Source organism: Bidens hawaiensis, unplaced genomic scaffold (assembly GCF_021521415.1).
Source record: "Bidens hawaiensis isolate Kalapana, Puna unplaced genomic scaffold, B.hawaiensis_p1.1 tig00012555_1, whole genome shotgun sequence".
NCBI classification, from domain to species: domain Eukaryota; kingdom Viridiplantae; phylum Streptophyta; class Magnoliopsida; order Asterales; family Asteraceae; genus Bidens; species Bidens hawaiensis.
The window spans coordinates 206205-227568 of record NW_027492028.1 but is presented as its reverse complement, the minus strand read 5'-3'; the positions used below and the strand labels follow the sequence as shown (position 1 = coordinate 227568).

Genomic DNA, 21364 nt, shown 5'->3' with positions numbered 1-21364 from the left:
AAAACTTGTTACGAGCTTATGCATGGAAGGAAGCCCAACTTGTGCGGTCTTGAACCTTTTGGGTCTCCTTGTTCGATTTTGAAGACTAACTCGAAATTTGGTGAAGTAGCCGATGAGGGAATCCTAGTCGGTTATGTTGTTGGGACTCCCAACAGACGGGTCTTCAATACGACAACTTGCAAGGTGGAGGTGGTTTGTAACACCGACATTACTAGTTATCAACCGCCAAAACCAAGCAATGGACCTGCTGAGCTTTTTGACTATGTTAAACTGTTTAAGTCGTTTAACGTACCTAATTTGGAAATTGCTGAAGAAGACGAAAGAGTTGTGACGAAGATGATATTTGATGAGGAAGAGGAGCTAGTGCAACATCAGATGATAGAAAAATCTCAACCTTCCACATCAAACCCTATCGATACCCCTGCGGCCTCAACTGAAGATGAGTTTATTAATCCTTTTCACTCTCAGCCTGAAACTACCATAGATGAGATCTCTTCAAACTTGGAAGACAATTTACATGTCGGTGCTGTTCCGACCACGAGAATTCACAAAGATCACCCTTTGGAGAATGTTATAGGTGATGTGTCCTCTAGTGTACAAACCAGAAGTAGTTTGAATGAGCACACCTGTGTTTATACAAGCATTAAAGATACAGGTATTATGAATGAATGTTTGTACTCTTGCTTCATAAGCCAAATTGAACCAAAGAATTATCAAATGGCTTTGAAGGACAGCTCGTGGGTCGAAGCTATGCAAGAAGAGTTGGCTCAGTTCGAGAAAATGGAAGTTTGGACTTTGGTCGAAAAACCAAAGAATGTGCATGCTATAGGCACGAAATGGGTGTTCAAGTGCAAGAGAGATGAAAAAGGGATTATTGTGAGAAATAAGGCGAGGCTGGTTGTTAAAGGTTTTAATCAGCAAGAGGGTATTGACTACAATGAGGTTTTCGCTCCTGTTGCCCGGTTAGAAGCGATTCGATTGTTTTTGGCGTTTGCTGCTTTCAAAAAGATGAAGGTGTTTCAGTTGGATGTAAAGAGTGCGTTTCTTAACGGGAAAGTTGACGAGGTTGTGTATGTTGAGCAACCACCGGGTTTTCCTGACCCAGACTTTCCTGATCATGTATACAGGTTGAGCAAGGCGTTATATGGTTTACATCAGGCACCTCGTGCCTGGTATTCAACGTTATCGGACTACTTGCTGGAAAATGGTTTTGAAAGGGGTTTGATCGACAGTACGCTGTTTGTGAAGAGAGAAGGATGTGACTTCTTACTGGTTCAAGTCTACGTGGATGACATCATTTTTGCTGCATCAAGAGTATCCATGTGTCAAGATTTTGAGGCTGTCATGAAGAAACGATTCGAGATGAGTGCTATGGGTGAACTAACTTTCTTTCTAGGATTGCAGGTTGATCAGAAGAAAGATGGGATGTTCATTCATCAAACAAAGTATGTTCATGATGTGCTGAAAAGATTCAAGATGGAGGACAGTTCTCCATATGACACTCCAATCTGCGTCAATCACAAATTGGGAGCTGAATCAGATGGTGACGCAGATGTGGACCCTACTCTGTATCGGGCGATAATAGGTTCTTTAATGTATTTAACTGCTTCTAGGCCTGATATAATGTTTTCTGTTTGTCTTTGTGCTCGCTTTCAGGCAAACCCAAAGGAATCTCACATGAAAGGTGTGAAGAGGATTTTGCGGTATCTCAAGGGCAAGCCGAAACTAGGATTGTGGTACCCAAAGGGAGGAGACGTTGAACTGGTGGCATATACTGATTCTGATTATGGAGGTTGTAATCAGAGTCGGAAGTCAACAACAGGAGGCTGTCAGTTTCTTGGAGGAAGATTAGTTTCCTGGCAGTGCAAGAAACAGACATCAGTTGCAATTTCAACTTGCGAAGCTGAATACATGGCAGCATCCAACTGCTGCTCTCAGGTTTTATGGATTCAGCAACAATTGCGCGACTATGGTCTGAATTTCTTACTCACTCCTATTTTAATTGATAACACTGCCGCCATCTCAGTAATTAACAATCCCGTGAAGCACAGTAAAACTAAGCATATTGACATTCGTCATCACTTCATACGGGATTGTGCTGAGAAGAAACTGATCAAGATCGAAAAAGTTGATACACTTGAAAATTTTGCTGACTTGTTTACAAAAGCGTTTGATAAATCCAGATTTCAAAACCTAATTGAGCTAAATGGGATGATCAATCCCGAGTAACCATGTCTTTGTTTTTGATTTAAAAAAAAAAAAAAAAAAAAAAAAAAAAAAAAAAAAAAAAAAAAAATGAGTCTTTATTGCTTAAAATTAGTCGGTTACCTCGGTTTGATGGACATCTCCTCGGATATGTTTTGGTCCTTGTTTTCGACTTAGGAAATGAGGATAGCCATTAACCGGAAGACTGAAAGTAACTGGGGCAGTGTTGACATGTTTTTCTTTCAGTTGCTGAAAATTAGTCGGTCATTCTTAGTAAGAAGGACACATACTTGCATGTGGTCGGTCCAGCTGATCCAATGGATCTTCAGGATAGCCGTTTACCTGATGACTTTGACATGATTGGGGCAATTGAATTCAAAACTTTATTTCGGGAAATGAAATTACTTTTCAAGTCTATTACTTCGTAAGAAGTTCTTTGCTGTGTTTAAAAGAAAATTGATCCAACCTTGGAAAATGATATATATACTGACTATGTGTGCCTAACTAGTGAAGTTATTAAGCTTAAAAGGCTTTAGAACAGTCATTGTATGTCATGGTAATTTTAATGGTGCGTAAAAGTAGATGTGATACTAACTTAAATTTACTCGAATTTACGTGGAAACTCCTTAAGAGTTTTGTATGTCTTCATACATATCTTTTCGAAGGATAGGCAGAAAAGCGACTACCCAGTCATACACGAGCCCGTGAGTGTTCTGATTCCCGTGAAGAAAGCATTTCAAGACACTGCAGTGATCCAGATTCGGGACTTGCAGTAGTTTAGTACTCCGATGAAAATTCTTATGTTTGATTCAAAAAAAAAAAAAAAAAAAAAAAAAAAAAAAAAAAAAAAATACATGTATAATTTTTGTACTTATGAGAAATAGTGACAATAAACACGAGAACCAAAACGTCTCAAGATTTCTCAAGTTTGGAGTAAGAAGAAAACGGGAAGCAGACAACGAGTATCTACAAGTTAATCAGACACTATGGGTCGAAGTCAATTCGGGGTGACTTGGGTATAGCCAAATACGCCTTGAGAATAGATAGAAGGCATCATTACCTCTGAGTTGTTGCCAACTTAAATTTTTGAGCTTAACTGAACCTTAATCCGTATCACAGAAACAATGAAAACCATTTAAGTTATTACATGCTTATAACCTGTTTCTCTATGTCATAATACAGCCAAACACGGATCCAAGTGACAGTCACATAGTTAGTATGATTCCTGTTCGGATCTTTTCTAAAACGTAGTGGTCCCTGACTAGACTGAAATTTGATCCCTTATTTCGTTAAAATTTTATAAGTATTTTCTGTTTTTGTAGTTATATTTTTATTGTTGGTTACTGGGTCTTGATCATTTTTGTTTAACTTTTTTTGGTAACTTATAAGGATATATTCAAGATTTTTCAAACTGAAAGGGCTGTTTTTGTAAATATCGGGCGAAGTTGTTGAATCGGCGAAGTTGTACTTAACTTCGCTTAGGCGAAGTTAAGAATAACTTCGCCTGAACCAACTCAGCCCTATAAAAGGGGTTTTAAACAGTAAATTTTTTATTATTAACTTTTTCCGGCGAACTTAACCTTAATTCCGGTTAACATCTCTTATATACACTTTCGATTTCGATCTTTTGTTCTTTGTTACTACTATACTGAGTGGTATGTGTTGTCGATTTCATCCTTTCATTCTCTTTATAATTTTACCTCGGGTCGTCGAACACTCGAAGAATCCTCGAAACCAAGGTTTTCGACCTCACATTACGTGTTCATGGACGACCTTTTCGTCCATACACCATTGAAATATGTTGTTCTTCATGTTTATATCGTCAAATCGGTCCGAAAACATCGGATTTCGACCTCTGAATCCGAACAGTCGCCGATTCTGTTTCAGGCGAAGTTATGGTTTTGGCGAAGTTAATCTCAACTTCGCCAGACGCTTAAGTTCGCCTAGGGCGAAGTTATCCACAACTTCGCCTGGCGAAGTTAACCACAACTTCGCCGTGGCGAAGTTATCATCAACTTCGCCTTGGCGAAGTTATCCACAACTTCGCCTTGGCGAACTTAACTGTAACTTCGCCTTGGCGAAGTTATCCTCATCTTCGCCTATATCCTTTTATTTTAACTGTTTTGTAGACGAATTTACTGATGAAGCGAAGTTGTTCCCAACTTCGCCTCAACTTTAATTTCGCCTGTGTATCTTACATCACAACTTCGCACTTGCTACACTGCGAACTTGTGAGTTACATAAAACGTCTCTAACTTGATTTGTTTTGTGCAGATATGGCTGCAGTTGGAGGAACTGGTGGTGATGATGGTGATGAGCAACGACAATTCTTTCCAGCTCATAACCAATACATTACTTTGGATCCTGACGCACGAGGCGTTGACGACTACAGGGAGATTATCACTTTTCTCCAGAGATCAAGGGTGTTTCACGCGATCACTAATACACTACCCATATCTCTGCCTAACATACAAGATTTCTGGCAGACGGTGTATTATGATTGCAGACCTGAGCCTCCGGTGATGCGAGCAACCGTCAATGGTCAAAACATACAGTTTTCTTCGGAAGACATTCGGTTGGCTCTGCAGTTCGGCAATGAGACACGAGACGACCCAACGGAGTTCGTAGCTCCTTTCCGTGACGGAGCATACTTGAGAATGGGTTATTCGGGTCCGCTGGGGGACTCGCAGAGGAGGAAAGGCTTTCTGCTGGACCAATGGCGTTTTCTGATGCACGTGTTAATTGTGTGCATGTCCGGCAGGAAAGCAGGAACAGACGGGATGGGTGCGACGATGCAATCTGCCATGACGGCCCTGACTTACAATCGTCGTTACTCTTTTAGTCAGATGATTTTCTATGAGATTGATCGTCAGAGACGGGCGACGGCGCGAGAACGATTTATCATGTATCCGCGATTTCTTCAAATGATTATTAATCATGTCGCTCCGTCTCTACCGCAACGGCGTCCTATTCGATATGTTGAGTGTGTTACAAAGCGTATTTTTGCTCAATGTAGGACGTCGAGCACTCGTAGCAACCCTGAACGCCGTCCAAGGCATACTCCACTTTTCGGGTATCTCATCAACCCGGAGTATGTTCCTGCAGGAGGGGACGAGTTCAGGGATCCCCAACCACATCAGGCGGCAGCACCTCATGCTGTATCAGCTGCGCCTGTTGTATCTTCTGCTGCTGTGCCAGCTACTATTGCACAGACTATGTCCACGGCTGAAAACGTTGATCTGGATGCTGCTTTCAGTGGACACGGTTTGTTTGATATGGATATCTCGGGTCCTCAAGTTATGGATGCTTCAACAGCAGCTACTTCGGTAGCTGAATCCGAGTTAGATGAAACGTTTGCTGAGGCCAGACGGCTAATGGTGACTCGTGAAAGGATTTCGGGTAAGAGGCCGAGAGTTGAGGAAGAGGAAGGAGATGAGGAAGAAGCGGTACAACTTGTGATGAGACGTTCGCGACGAGAACAACTAGGTATGGCTACTGGAGCGGGGGAGACTTCAAGGCATGTACGTTTTGCTCCGCCTGTCTTGTCAGGTATGTCACTGCTTCCTACTACTGCACAGGTTACGACTGTCGAAGCGTCAGCTCCAGCAGTGGTGTCTCTACCACCACAACCGTTTGATCCACCGGTGGTAGTCGCACGCTTCGTTGATTCGACTATCACAACAACTGCAGGGTTACCAAGTGTACCACCTGCGGTCACTTCTGCTACTGATGTTCCACCAACTCCATTGCCTACTTCAGATGCTGAACGGATTACATCACTAGAGCGTATTGTTGCCGAACAGACTAAGACTATTGAACGCCTAGTGGAATCCAATCGACTACAAGCTGCCCTCCTGGTAGAACATGGCCGAATAATTGATGCCTTCAAGGATTACTTGGCATCTCAGGGGGAGAAGACGTGTAGGGGCGATGAGTTGAGAACGAAAAGACGAGAAGATCATGACGATGATCCCAATGCACCTTCGGGTGCAGGTGGTGAGCTGCCAAGAACCTCTCAGGCTCTTGGGGCTTCCACAACTGAGGGGGAGTCTACAGATGTAGCTGGTGATGTTGTTGTTGGTATGGGTGATGATGCTGATGTTGAGGACGTTATCGATGCTTTAAAGGAGTTGGATGATGAGGAAGACGATGAGTTTATGGATGATGACGACGTGTTGCCCGTGGATGAGATAGAGAGGATTGGGGAAAAGATTAATGTGGAAAATGTGTTAGAAGAAGGTGAGATAATGGATGATGATGTTGAGCATGACATTCCCGAAGTGGAAAAGTCGGGTGTTGGTGATGAAACGGTGTTGGATGAGACGATGTGGGAAGAGCAGCCTAGATGGAAGGAAGAATATGCTCATTGGTTTGTCAAGACCAAGAAGCCTGCTGTTCCAACCATGTTCAGAAAGAGCTACAATATTAAAGGGTATGCAGAGGCGAAAAAGGGGATTATTTGTTGGATCTATGATGCACAGCTCAAGTTGTTTGTGGTGAAGCGTTATGATGGCGTTCAATATTTCAAGAAGATGTTGAGATCGTTCAACACATTGCCTGAATGCGAAGTAAAAGATTTGGCCAGGTTGGGCCTGATAAACCGAAACAACGACAATATGGCTAGAATGATTGAGAAGATAATGTGGAAAGAAGGAGTAAAAGAAAAGAAGTTTGAGTTGCTAAAGCCACAAAAGGGAAAATTAGTGAAGGATACAGAGAGAGGTATGAGAGCAGATGGTAAACCGTGGATGGTAATGAAGTACAAACCAGTCCGATGTATCAAGGAGGTACCCATGAAAGCTATGCCTCGAGATGTGCTGAAAGATTTGAAATGGTGGTTTGTGGACTGTGAGACTGCAGAGGCAGTAATGGAGGACGAGGATGAACAAGAACTGCTTCGGGTTTACGACCCGATGCATCTTGTTAACCTGTCGCAAGCTGATCTGGAAGTACTCAACAACAAGAAGATCTTCTACATTCCTGCTTGGAAGGATCAAGCTAGGAGATATCAAAGTGTAGTGACAGTATGTGTGAGAGAAGGGGCGCACGCTTAGAGATGCAGATTACAAGATTCGAGATTTGAAGATCAAGATATGAAGCTACTGCCAAGGGGGAGTCTGTTGGTGCATGTTTGTCAGTAGTTCATAGTCTTGTAATTGTAATCGAGTCTGTATTGTAATTGTGTATTTGATTATGTTTTAGATTGTGTAACTAGCAAAGTTGTCAACAAGTTTGCTCAGGCGAACTTGTTGAACAAGCGAAGTTGTCAACAAGTTCGCTCAGGCGAACTTGTTGAATATGCGAAGTTACAGACAACTTCGCCTGTGGCGAAGTTGTCGTGTATATATTCACTGTATATGAAGCTACTGCCAAGGGGGAGTCTGTTGGTGCATGTTTGTCAGTAGTTCATAGTCTTGTAATTGTAATCGAGTCTGTATTGTAATTGTGTATTTGATTATGTTTTAGATTGTGTAACTAGCAAAGTTGTCAACAAGTTTGCTCAGGCGAACTTGTTGAACAAGCGAAGTTGTCAACAAGTTCGCTCAGGCGAACTTGTTGAATATGCGAAGTTACAGACAACTTCGCCTGTGGCGAAGTTGTCGTGTATATATTCACTGTTTCAGCCGAAACGTAAAAAGGTTGTTCGTTTAGGGTTTCAGTCAAGTGTTCGAGTTTAAGCAGACGTGTTTGCTAGTTCCAGAGTCTGTATTAGTGACTACGAGTCACGTGTTTGGTTATTAATATAACGTGTTTGATTCATTGCTCGTGTTCTTCTATATCTACACTCGTAACCTACCTACGCAGGGATTCCGCACCTGCGTTGTTAGAGAATATCCCGTGTACGATCCGTCCAGGAACCTACAGAATTCATGGCGTAAAATAAACGAAAACAAAAGAAACTAAAGATAAAACCCGTATTCTTCGTCTTCAACCAATACGCGCAACACCAGCTGATTCTTCAGCTCCAAAGCTGCCAAAAACTCGTCTCAAACTCCTCAGAACTCACCAAAATCGTCTGGAACTTCAGGGTATGTTTAAGGGTGAGTTTAGGGATCTTTATGTAGGCAACAGGTGTCCAAAAATATGAAATTCGGTCTAATAAACGGACATTCTGGAATTCCTCACCGCCGCGCCGCGCGACGGCCACTTCCCCTTGGTCGCGTAGCGCTCCAGCCTAGGGGTGGTCACCTGGTCCGGTTCATTCTTGGTTCGGTCCGGTTCGTTTCCTGATGGCTCGGTTCTCCGGTTCGGCTTGTTTTTGCTCCTTTTTCACCCTCTTTTCACCGAATTTCAAACCCGAAACCTAAAACATAAAAATATGTTAGTAGTATACAAATCTTACGAGAAACCGAAAAAAATTAATAAAATAATAAATAAAATGTACACGGGATTAATATATATATAAAACGTTATATCAAATATCCCCACAATCTTTTTTCGTCCCTGAAAAAGTCTTTTTGCAACGGGATCAGAATCGGAGAAAAACAGTATTACAACATATAGGTTATCTTGAAATTTAGAACAACGCAAAAACTGTGATCACCGATATTGTTGTCCACTTAAACCCATGTCTTTGTCTTTACCGGGACAAGTAAGATCCAACTATTATTATTATTATTATTATTATTATTATTATTATTATTATTATTATTATTATTATTATTACGTATATAATCTAGTGGAACCCACAGTCAAGACCCGCTTTGTTTTAGATTTTACCGGATCAAACCACCCCAACTTCACTTAAACCTCATAACAGCAGATTAAAACATTGTTGCACATTTTTCATGAATAGCTAAGACGATCAAGGATACTAGATTAAAACATTGTCCACTTAAACCTCATAATAGCAGTAAACTAGGGGTTTATGCTTAAAAGCTTTTATTTATTTAAATATCTGAAGATACCAAGATGAACAACCGTAAATAGACCCGTGGTCTTTGAACCCTAGGCATCCCATCAATACAGGATTTAAGGCTATAAAACCATACGCCTATGAAGTGTTAAACACTAAAACTAGAAGTGCAAGATTTAAGTTTATATCAACTACACGGTATACTTTAACGTTTAAACCTACCCAAGCATCGTATGATAGCATATTCAGATTTTCTATAAAATTTATAATTTTCTACAATCAAACTAAAAATGAGGCTTGAGTATAGCCCGACCTTTCATCTCGTGTTTTATACAGACTTGACATGTATCCCACTAAAAATCATATTTTTTTCGTTAAAAACCAACTATCAAACCGCACTTTCATTCTAAAGGCTGAGCCTACCGACACATCCCAAGTTAAGTGCGTTTTCTTTAATTATATCTTATTATTAATAGTTTGAAAAACCGATTCCCGATAAGTATCCTCATCTCCCATTTATAAGAAAAAAGAAACAAATTCAAAGGACATTTTTCAAAACTTTTTTAATTTTTTTATTATTTTATATGTATATATATATATTAAATATTAAAAACTTAAACAAAAAAACTAAAACGAAAAAAACATATGTATTCCCATCCCCACACTTAAAATTTGCATTGTTCTCAATGCAGGGACGGAAAAACGACTCAAAAATTTAAAAACAAAGCCTAAAAGTACAAAAATAAATAAAAACAAAAATAAAGCTAAAAATTAAGAACTAAAAACACAAAAACAAAGTAACAAGGAAAAGACTTAGCTGGTAGTATGCGAGTGAAGTATGATGCTAAAGTCTTCATTCAAAGTATGGAACCAGACCAACCAACCCAACTAATAAACATGAATAAAAGCAGCAAATAAATAATTATAAAAGTATACGGTTCCTGCTGCTCCATCCCCACACTTGAATTTTTCATTAGATTTCAAGGGGATCTTCTATATCACTTCCTTCAAAACTAATAAAAGCTTAAAAATAAACAAAAACTACAAAAAACTATGTTAGTGACTCAATGAAAAATAAAAATAAAATAGAAATAAAAATAGGTAAGAATGTACAAACTCTACACTTGAGTATTCACTCAAGAACCGCATGTGACAATTCAGTACGACGGATCGAGAGGAGTTTCCTCCTTCTCGATTGATTCCTCCAGTCCTCCAAGGTAGTGCTTTAAGCGATGACCGTTCACCCTCCAAGATGTTCCATTATCCGGATTCTCCAACTCTACCACTCCATACAGGAAAACTTCTTTCACCAAGTACGGTCCCGTCCACTTCGGTCTCAACTTTCCTAGAAACAACTTCAAACGAGTGTTAAATAATAATACCTTATCGCCTTTCTTGAACTCTTTTCCGCCTTTCAACCTTTGATCGTGTAGAGCTTTCGTCTTTTCTTTGATGTTCAACGATCGGGAATATGCTGCATCCCGAAGCTCCTCCAACTCATGAATCTGAAAGTATCTCTTCCTTGTGGCCTCGGTAAGATCGACATTCACCGTCTTCAATGCCCAATAAGCACGATGCTCCAACTCAACCGGAAGTTGGCAAGACTTACCGTAAACAAGCATAAATGGTGTAGTACCCAATGGAGTCTTGTACGCGGTCCGGAATGCCCACAACGCATCATCTAACTTCTCCGACCATTCTTTCCGACTAACCCCAACCGTCTTCTCCAAAATCCTCTTCACCCCTCGATTAGCTTTCTCGACTTGACCATTTCTTTGAATAGGCAGTAGAGGTACGATGAGTAACCCCATAACGAGCTAACGCCTTCTCCATGACGGTATTACAAAAATGAGTGCCTCGATCACTAATAATAGCTCTCGGAGTACCGAAACAAATAAACAACTTCTTTAGGAATTTCACAACAACTCGTGCATCATTCGTAGCCAACACTTGGGCTTCCACCCACTTCGACACATAATCAATCGCCACCAAAATATATTTATTACCATTCGATGTGGGAAACGGTCCCATGAAGTCGATGCCCCAAACATCAAAGATTTCTAGAATTTGAATGGAGTTTTGAGGCATCTCATTCTTGGATTAAATATTACCTGTTCTTTGGCCCGCCTCACAAAGCTTCACAAACTCTTCAGCATCTTTAACAACTGTCGGCCAATAAAACCCACTTTCAAACACCTTCTGCGCGGTAGCATGTGCACCATGATGACCTCCAGTCAACCCTTCATGTACATGCTTGATAATATCCCAACCTTCCTCTTTCGTCACACACCTCCTCAAAATCCTATCACCACCAATCTTGAACAAAAACGGGTCATCCCACACATACCGATTAACATCCCGGAAGAACTTCCTCTTTTGTTGCGTAGTCATGCCCTCCAAAACAAAACCATTAGCCAAATAATTAGCAAAATCAGTGAACCATGGCATACCTTGCTTCTCAGCCGCAACAAAATCGATCGACTCGTGAGGGAATGTATCTCCAATCTCTTCCTCACGCAACTCTTCTCTCATCAGGTCCTCTAGACGGGATAGATGATCGGCCGCTACATTTTCCGCACCCATTTTATCTTTAATCTCGATGTCAAACTCGGAAAGTAGAAGAATCCACCGTATGAGACGAGGCTTTGCGTCTTTCTTGTGAAAGAGAAAACACAAGGCTGCATGATCAGTAAAAACAGTGGTCTTCGAAAGCACGAGATACGAGCAGAACTTGTCAAATGGGAAAACAATGACTAAAAGCTCTTTCTCGGTGGTGGTTCAGTTGTCTTGGGCATCATTCAACGTCTTGTGGCATAATAAATTGGGTGAAAATGTTTATCTCGCCTTTGCCCCAAAACCGCTCCAACCGCATAATTACTAGCATCACATATGAACTCGAACGGCAAACTCCAATTGGGAGGACAAAGGATGGGATCACTTACAAGATTCTCTTTCAAAAACGTGAACGCCTTCACACATTCATCCTCAAAAACAAAATGGTACATCTTTCTAGAGGTGTCGGGTCATCGGGCGAGTAATTTTAGGAAAATCTTTGATATATCGCCGATAAAACCCCGCATGACCCAAGAAACTCCTAATTGCTTTCACATTCGTTGGTAGAGGAAGTCTGCTTATAGTATCAATCTTTGCCCGATCCACCTCAATACCATCTCTCGAGATCTTATGACCCAAAACGATCCCTTCCGTCACCATAAAATGGCATTTTCCCAATTCAACATCAACTTTGTCTCAATATACCTTTTCAACATCTTTCAAGATTAGCCAAACAATGATCGAAAGAATTACCGTAAATTGAAAAATCGTCCATAAACACCTCCATGGACGTCTCTATCATATCCTGAAAGATGGCCACCATACAACGCTGAAAAGTAGCCGGAGCGTTACATAGTCCAAACGGCATGCGACGGTACGCAAATGTGCCATACGGACATGTAAAAGTCGTCTTCTCTTGGTCTTCTGGTGCAATGGGAATTTGAAAATAACCCAAAAAACCGTCAAGAAAACAATAAAACAGCTGACCTGCCAAACGCTCCAGCATCTGATCAATAAACGGCAACAGGAAGTGGTCCTTCCGGGTGGCATCATTCAATCTCCGATAATCAATACATACTCTCCAACCGGTAACCATACGTGAAGGGATAAGCTCATTCTTCTCATGCATCACCACAGTCATACGTCCTTTCTTCGGAACAACTTGGGTCGGGCTCACCCATGGAGAATCAGAAATCGGGTAAATCATCCCGGCGTCCATCAACTTCAATACCTCCTTCTTCACAACTTTTTGCATATTCGGATTGAGACGTCTTTGCGGTTGCACCACCGGTTTGTACTCATCCTCCATTTAAATTTGGGTGTGTGCAATAAGCGGGGCTAATACCTTGAATATCATAAAATCTCCATGCAATCGCCCCCTTATGTAGCTTCAACACGTCTATCATCTTCGTCTTTTGTTCTTCCGTCAGCTTGGATGACACAATAATGGGCAAGTTCGAGCCCTCATCAAGATACGCATACTCCAAGTGTGACGGGAATACCTTTAACTCCAACTGAGCGGGTTTTTCCTCAGAACCTGCCTCATTCTCACAACTAATCTCATTTACCTCAATCATCTCGGGCAACCCCGAAATCTCAGCCAACTCATCACAAACCGAATCGTTCTCACACAACTCATACTCACCCAAATCATCACAATCAACCAAACCATTAGTTCCCACGAGATCCGTACCACAAAAGTAATCGAAACAGCTATCAATACATGCAATAAAAGAGTTAATAAAATAAACTGAGTGGCATGGACCACTGAAATCATCTTGATCACTCGGATGCTTCATCGACCTCGCGACATCATAAGTAACATTCTCATCTCCAACCCGAAGCGTGATCTTCCCATCATACACATCGATATGTGCCTTCGCGGTACGTAAGAATGGACGACCAAGAATAATGGGGACCTTCTCGTCGGCTTCCATATCGAGTACCACAAAATCAACCGGGAACACAAACTTATCCACCTTCGCTAATAAATTCTTGATAATACCTCGCGGATACTTGTCCGAACGATCGGCCAACGACAAGGACATGCGAGTCGGTGTAAGCTCGCCTAACTCCAACTTCTCGTACAAAGAATATGGCATCAAAGTTATACTTGCATCGAAATCTGCCAATGCATGCTTCATCACATCACTACCAAACAAACACGAAATCGTAAACACTCCCAGATCTGACAAATTCTCGGGCATGCAGTTCAACAGTACCGCCGAACAATCTCCCATAAGAGGAATCGATGACACCTCCCCCAAACGATCTTTCTTCTTCAACAGGTCTTTCAGAAACTTCATGTACTTCGGCATGTGTTGGAGGGCTTCAATGAATTGGAGGTTAATCTTCAACTGTCGAAACATATCAAGAAGTGCCCATACTCCCGCGTATAAATCTGATGTTTCGCGCGAGCGGGATACGGGATACGAGAGTGATCAACCAAAGGTGATGGCCGGATTTCAACCGGCTTCTTCTCTACTGGCGGTGCAACTGGTGCGACTGGTGCGGTGTTCTGCACTTTTCCCGGTACTTCCATCTCGATCTCTTCATCCATCACCTCCTCATCTTCAACTTCAACTTCGTTCCTTCGCACCTCGGGACCTAAAACCCTGCCGCTACGAGTAGTAATCGCCTTTATTTGAGCGGCCAGATTCTGCTGAGTAGAACCTGAAAACTGTCCCGTGGGTCTCTCATTTAATTCTCGAGAAATATCACCAATGGTTCATTGCATGTCGAGCATAGCGGATTGTTGATTCTTGAAAACAGATCATGCTCAGCAAGGGTCTTTTGAGTGGCTGATCTCTAGTAACGATTTGCTGCATCATCTCATCCAACTTCTTACTTAGATCTGGCACATTATTCGAACTTTGACCATTGGAGCCATCATTGTTATACTGTCCATGATTTCGGTTATAGGGAGCTTGGAAAACAGGTGGCCCACCGGCCGGACGCCAACTCGAGTTACTTTGACCTTGATTGTGGTTCTGATTCTTGTAGCTGTACCAGTTCTGATTGTTGTTGTTATTGTTGTAAGCATTAGGGAACCTGTTCTGACCAGCCACAAAATCAAGATCTTGATTATTCATAAACGGACACTCCAACGTACTATGACCACCCCTATACATCTCACACATATCCACCTTAACCTTTAACTCTTTTATCTCTTGGGTGAGATTCTCCAAAGCAGCAGCGGTACCAGTATCTAGATTAACCTGGTGCACACCTCGAGTTGATGAGGGTGTACTGGTGACGGGATTGGAATTCCCGCCTCGTGGCTTCTTCACGTATTCAGATTGTGCGAAGCTTTCAAACATCTCGTTACACTCGGTAACATTCTTCTTGTCCATCAAATTACCCCAGCAGCTATGTCAAACATCGCCTGAGCCTCATAAGTAAGCCAATTGTAAAACTTCTCAACAAGGGCCCAAGGTGTGAGCCCATGTTATGAACAACGGGAAAGCAGATTCTGAAAACGCTCCCAAGCTTGGTAATACGCCTCATCCGGCTAGATGTGGAAGGAGTGGATCTGATCACCGAGGCGAGAGGCCTTAGCAGATGGAAAGTACTTCTTGAGGAATGCATTGCGAAGCGCCTCCCATGTGGTGAATGTTCCAGCAGGTTGCGAATCGAGCCAAGTGGTGGCACGACCCGAAAGTGTAAACGGGAACAAGTGAAGGAAGATCGCATCCTCATTAGCACCTTGCAAATTGAACGTTTTGAACACGTGAGTCAGATGGTTGATGTGTGCCCGTGCATCTTCATCTTCACGGCCTGGAATTGGGGGTGTTGGGTGATGTTGTTCATTACATAGGATGGGATCTGCCACGAGTTAAGGTTATTAATGTCGGGAGTGACAATGGGGGAGTGATCTCCATGGAACCCTTCAAAAGCTTGCTGGTACACGGTGCGGTTATTCTCGGCCATTGGAACGGGTCTAGGAATTGGTGGTGGTGAATTGGCGGGTGATGACTTTGGTGAAGTATCTATGGTGATCGGTTGCTTTTTTGATGAACTTGCCTCGGACTTCAACGGAGTAGGTCCTAAAAAATTCAACGGCGGTCCTTGCGAACGAAGATGTGGCATATACCAACAAAAACGCACAAGACCGAGTAAGTAGTTTCTAATAAAACGAAGATAATAAAAACAAACTAATAATAAAAAAAACAAACTTGTTGGGTCGGATTTTTGATAAGGAAGATTGGAATCCTTCTCAACCTCCTCAGAAAACGGCTAAGTATGGACTTCGAGCAAGCTACACTTCAACGAGCAAGAGTATTCTTATATCGAGCATGGATTGCCAATCGAGCAAACAGCTTGATCATAAAATTTTTAACCAAGTGTACGAGCACAGGATGATCGAGCACATGGGGACAAGCATGGATGCAATAAGAAGATGTCACGTGATCAAAGCAAGGACTTCGAACACAGTTCAGTTCCCCGAGCAAGATTTACATCCGAGCATGCTAAAGATTGCTTAATAAGTCTAAGGACAAAACTGAAGACGTTAAGAAGAATGAGCTTGCTCAATGGACTAGTTCGAGCAAAGCGAGGATTCGTCAAGAGGAATGAAGCCTGCTGGAGGAGAATATCTTCACTGAAGATATTCTAAGTAAAGTATGCTCGAAGACACTCATCGAGCATACCTAGCGTAGTGAGTTTGCTCGAGCAAGATTGTTACCTTGCTCGAGGACTCGACACTTGTATTATTTTGTCTTTCATTATGTAATGATTAGGAACTTCTAAAAGAAATGTCAGGGTTTATAAATAGGGTCCTAGGTTTCCATTTAGGGCACGGAGAACGACGCACACAATACGAGAAACATTCTAAAAGAACATTCTATTTGTGTCCTCGTACAGCCGCTGCCGCCGTCATACATGAAACGCTAGACATTCCTTTCACTGTTGTATTAAATGATATAATAAATGCAGTGAATCTTTGTCTTTGATTGTGTTCTTATTGATTATTTATTATCATTTCATGTCCGATATATCACACCTTCGTTCCCACTTGTTGGATATCCTGATTCCGCCGGGATATTCAATAGGCCTTTGGGTTACAGAGTCGTCGTGTTCTTGTCAACCTTTTTCTAAGGTTTCACTCGACTCTCGGTCCTAACCAGTGGTATCAGAGCTTTGGAAGCTCGCTGAAGGCCGCGGGACTGAAGGTTTTTGAAAAATCTTGAAGCTTTACTATGTTCCTCTGCTACAAATCCCAGATCTGCTAAAATGGAAGACCAAGAAGTCTCTACCAAAAAGATTCCTAGATTAATTAGACAAAAAAATTTCATCAAATGGAAAGTACTCTTCGAAGCCGTTGTAAACTACAACGACCCAGAACTTTAGACTTCTATCACTGACGAAAACTATGTTCCTTCAACAGCTCCAAACAACAATGCCACCGTTGAGCTAAAAATGAAGAAACGGGACGATAAGGCTCTGTCTATGATGAAGTTAGGTATGTCTTGGGAGACACTGACAACCGTCAACCATCACAAAATTGCTAAAGAAATGTATTATGCAGTTATTGATATGTTTGAAGGAAATACTGAACTAAGAGATATCAAGAAAGATAGACTGAAGCAACAGCTTGATAGGTTCAAGTTTAAAGATGGAGAAAGACTGAAATCAGTCCTACAAAGGTTCATGGTGATTGTTAATGACATAAGAATAACTGACCTGCAGATCTCTGATTTCGAGCTAAACAAGAAGCTTTTATCATCTTTGTCTGGTGAGTGGTACACAGCCAGCAAATTAATCAAGGAAAAGATGAGTTTCCCTAACTTTAAGTTGGATGATGTAATTGCATTTCCCAAGGCTGCAGAACATGAGATGATCGAAAACCACATGATTAGGGAAGATAAGCCCAGTTTTCAAGTGAACAATGCTCTAGTAGCTCCTATGGGAAATCTCTCAATCAAGAACCAGCAGCCTATTGTTGAAGAGCCATTTGAGACGAATTCAACTTGTGGTGGTCAACAAAGATTTAATGTTCAGCTAATAGAAGATGATGTGGCCTCAACAGCAAGTGGTTAGTCAACATTTATGTAGAACAACACAAATCAAGGAACAGACTACCAAACTTTGTTCTCCATGTTTACTGAGTCATATCATGCCTTTGTGGCCAAGAATCTGATAAACACAAGCATTGTGTAGGAAGATATCGAACAAATAGATGCTGATGATTTAGAGGATATAGACATAAAGTGGTAGGCAGCCATGTTGGCTGTAAGAAGCAAGAGATTATACAACCGAACTGGAAGATCAAGCTTCAATGGACCGAACAAGAGAATAGGTTTTGACAAATCTAAAGCAATCTGCTACAACTATCAACAACCAGGACACTTTGCAAGAGAGTGCAACATGCCCAAGCAAGCTGGTAACCAAGTAAATCAGAATCAATTTTATCAAAATCAGAACCAGAACTTCCAGCATCAAAGAAATCAGATCACCAACCAAAACCCTCATCAAAATCAAAACAGACCCCAGCAACAAACCTTTCAACCTCAAAGGAACAACCAACTACAGATTCACACTAATCAGAACAATGTGAATCAGGTCAGGGATCAAGGGAACGTTGCAGTGACAAGGGTGCCTCAGGATGGAGAGTTTGATTGGAGTAACCATGCAGCTGGGATTGAGAAGGCGAATGTTGCCTTTATGGCCAAAGTGCAGGACAAGCCAGAATCCTCTAATGCGCAGGTACATTCTGATATTTCAATTTCTGATCTTCTTATTACAATTGATGAACTAAATCAGGAAGTTGGTAAATGGAAAACTGAGTGTGGAAGAAAGGAAACATTCTTGAATGTGTATGAAGCCAGTGAAGCAACTTATGAGAATCAAATCAAGGGGCTTGAGGAAGATTGTATGCAAGCATACAGAACCCAATCAAGAATGATAATTGAAATTGAGGGTTTGAAAAAGCTTTATGCTGAAGAGAAGTTGAAAAATGCAGATTTGTTGATTCAAATGGAATTCTTGAAGAACCTTGTGTCTACAGGAAATATAGTGGGTTTTGTGGATAAAATAACAGAGGAAAAGAAGTACAAAAAGGTGCCACCACTTTTCTGTGATAGCTATCCACTGAAAGTAGACAAGGAAAGCAGGAATGAATATCTAAACAATTCAAGAATGTGTTTGATGACAAGGCTAATTTTGTGAAATAGTATGATGATTTGATTGTGGATTATAATGGAGAGTTTGCAGTGAAAAAGAATGAGGAACCAGAGATGAAGAAGAGTGCAAAGAAGGAAAGTGAGAAAAAGAAATGGAGTGAATACTCGAGTGAAGAAAGTAACTGCAGTTGTGGCAGCACAAAATCATCTAAGGGCAAGAAGAAAAAGGGATCAAGCAAGAAGAAAAATGAAAAGATTCCCCTTCTGCTAAAGATGACTCCAAAGTTGAAAAAGCACTATGAAAAGATAAGAAAAGAACATATGGTGTTTGACATTTGTGCAAGACCACAGTCAGAAATCAAAAGAAGAAATGAAGGGGCAATGAAATCTTCTTACGATCAGTCCCATCCTCCAGTCTATCCAGTCTTCTCAAACCATGAACTATTTGACATTGGAGATGTGGAATATGTACCAATGAGAAGATTTGTTGCAGAAGAAGGAGGAAGCTGTTCAAGAACCCCATCCAAGTTGAAGCCAATAATGTTTGTTAAAGAAAAATATCATCTGGAGCCTGATCTAAACAAACCAATCAAAATGGACTTCAGCAACTCTCTATGTCCAAAAACATCCCTAGGATTTGATTTCCCCAAACCAAGTGACATAATTAAAGACAAGCAATTTCTTGAAGACATGGGGAGCTATGCCAAGGTCTGGTGCAAGAAGTGTGATGCCTATGGTCATCACACTGACTCTTGTTGGTTTGAAGAGGAAGAGTTTGTAGTTACTGATGTAGTTTGTGGATTTGACATGAAAGGATAAAAGGAGATGTATCAAAGATACTTGAATGAAGAGAAGAAAATTTCAAGTAATGAAGAGAATAGATCAGTCTTGGAAAAGAAACTAAAACAAGTGTTGAAAATCAAGGATGATACAAAGGTATCAAGAAAACCTGCAAAGAGCAATAGGTCAACTGATAAAGGAAAGACAAAGATTAGACCTGTCGTTCTGAATGGAGATGAAAAATTCTTGATGAAGCAGTGTTATGAACCAAGAAGGTTTCAATTGAAGACTAAGAAGGAGTTGTCTGAAAAAAAAGATTATGTGATTGAGCGAACTGAAAACATAATCATGTCACAAGTTGTGAAAGTTGGGTCAGAATCAGACTCAGAAGAAGAGTGTGAAGTTGTCTATGAAGACCCACTTCCAGTTCCAATTCCAACTCCTGATGAATCTTCACCTGAAAATGAATTACAAACTGATGCAGTTTGTAACTCAGAATCCAACTGATTCCTTTTTGTGTGTATGTGCAGGAACAGTCCTTGAATAGTAATGACTTATGGTACATGGACAGTGGATGTTCCAGGCACATGACCTATGACAAGAGTGCTCTTATCAATTATGAAAAGAAGTATGAAGGACCAGTTGCTTTTGGGAGTGATGAAAATAGAGGGAAGATTGTTGGAAGAGGAACACTCACCAATGGCAAGGTATCCTTTGAAAATGTGCTGCATGTTGAAGGACTACAATACAATCTACTCAGCATTTCTCAAGATTGTGACAAAGGGTACAAGGTGGCCTTAAATGATGAACACTGCCTAGTTCTAAAGCCAGAGTTTGTGATTCCAACTAAATGATCATGATGATGACTCTAAGAAATGGCAACTTCTACAAACTGAGAATGAATACTGCTACATCTAGAGGTGGTTCATGCTTTGTTTCCAAAGCCACTGAAAATGAGACCAAGCTGTGGCATAGGAAGATGTGTCATGTCAACTTGAAGAACATGAACAAGCTAGTGAAAGGTGAACATGTTGTTGACCTTCCCACAAGAGAATTCAAGCTTGAAGAAAAATGCACATCTTGCCTAAAAGGGAAACAACATAAATCCTCACATAAGAGTAAAATGATAAACACAATTGATGAGGTCTTGGAACTACTTCACATGGATCTGTTTGGTCTAGTGAGTGTTCCAAGTATTGAAAGAAGAGATACTGCCTGGTGATCACAGATGACTACTCAAGATTTACTTGGGTATATTTTATGGGCAGCAAAGATGAGACCCCAGAGTTGATCAGAACCTATTTGTGAAAATGGAAAATCCGCTTGAGAGGAAGGTTTTAAAGTCATTAGAAGTGACAATGGGATAGAATTCAAGAATGGAACAAAGGAAGAATTCTGCACTTCTAAGGGGATATTTCAACAATATAGTGCACCTCGAACTCCTGAGCAAAATGGTGTTGCAGAAAGAAGAAACAGAACATTAATTGAAGCTACAAGGACCATGATTGCTGATGTAAATCTGCCAGTCACTTTTTAGGCAGAAGCAATCAACACTGCATGCTATTTGCAGAACAGGGTTATACTAAACAAGGCTCAAAATAAGACTTCATATGAGGATATCTTCAAAAGAAAACCTTAAGTGAAGTTCTTAAAGCCTTTTGGATACAGATGCTCACTGTTGAATACAAAGCACTATCTGAACAAATTCCAGTCAAAATCCCTGGAATGTTTCTTTGTGGGATACTCATCTCATTCAAAGGCTTACAGAGTCTATGTGAAGGAGCACATGGTGGTCATTAAGTCTTCAGACATAATATTCAATGAAAACCACTTTAACAATGTTGAAGGT

General features: G+C 41.0%; 1 protein-coding gene across 1 annotated transcript; it reads right to left on the bottom strand.

The window, feature by feature from the left end:
* Positions 1–10218: 10218 nt before the first annotated feature.
* Positions 10219–14967, bottom strand: LOC143541344 (uncharacterized). The gene is made up of 8 exons (XM_077034186.1): positions 14385–14967; positions 14061–14287; positions 13478–13971; positions 13117–13327; positions 11940–12030; positions 11512–11739; positions 11173–11301; positions 10219–10760 (listed from the first exon to the last, which is right to left on the bottom strand). The coding sequence occupies exons 1-8, from the start codon at positions 14965–14967 to the stop codon at positions 10219–10221; spliced, it is 2505 nt and encodes an 834-aa protein (XP_076890301.1).
* Between the last annotated feature and the right edge of the window lie 6397 nt (positions 14968–21364).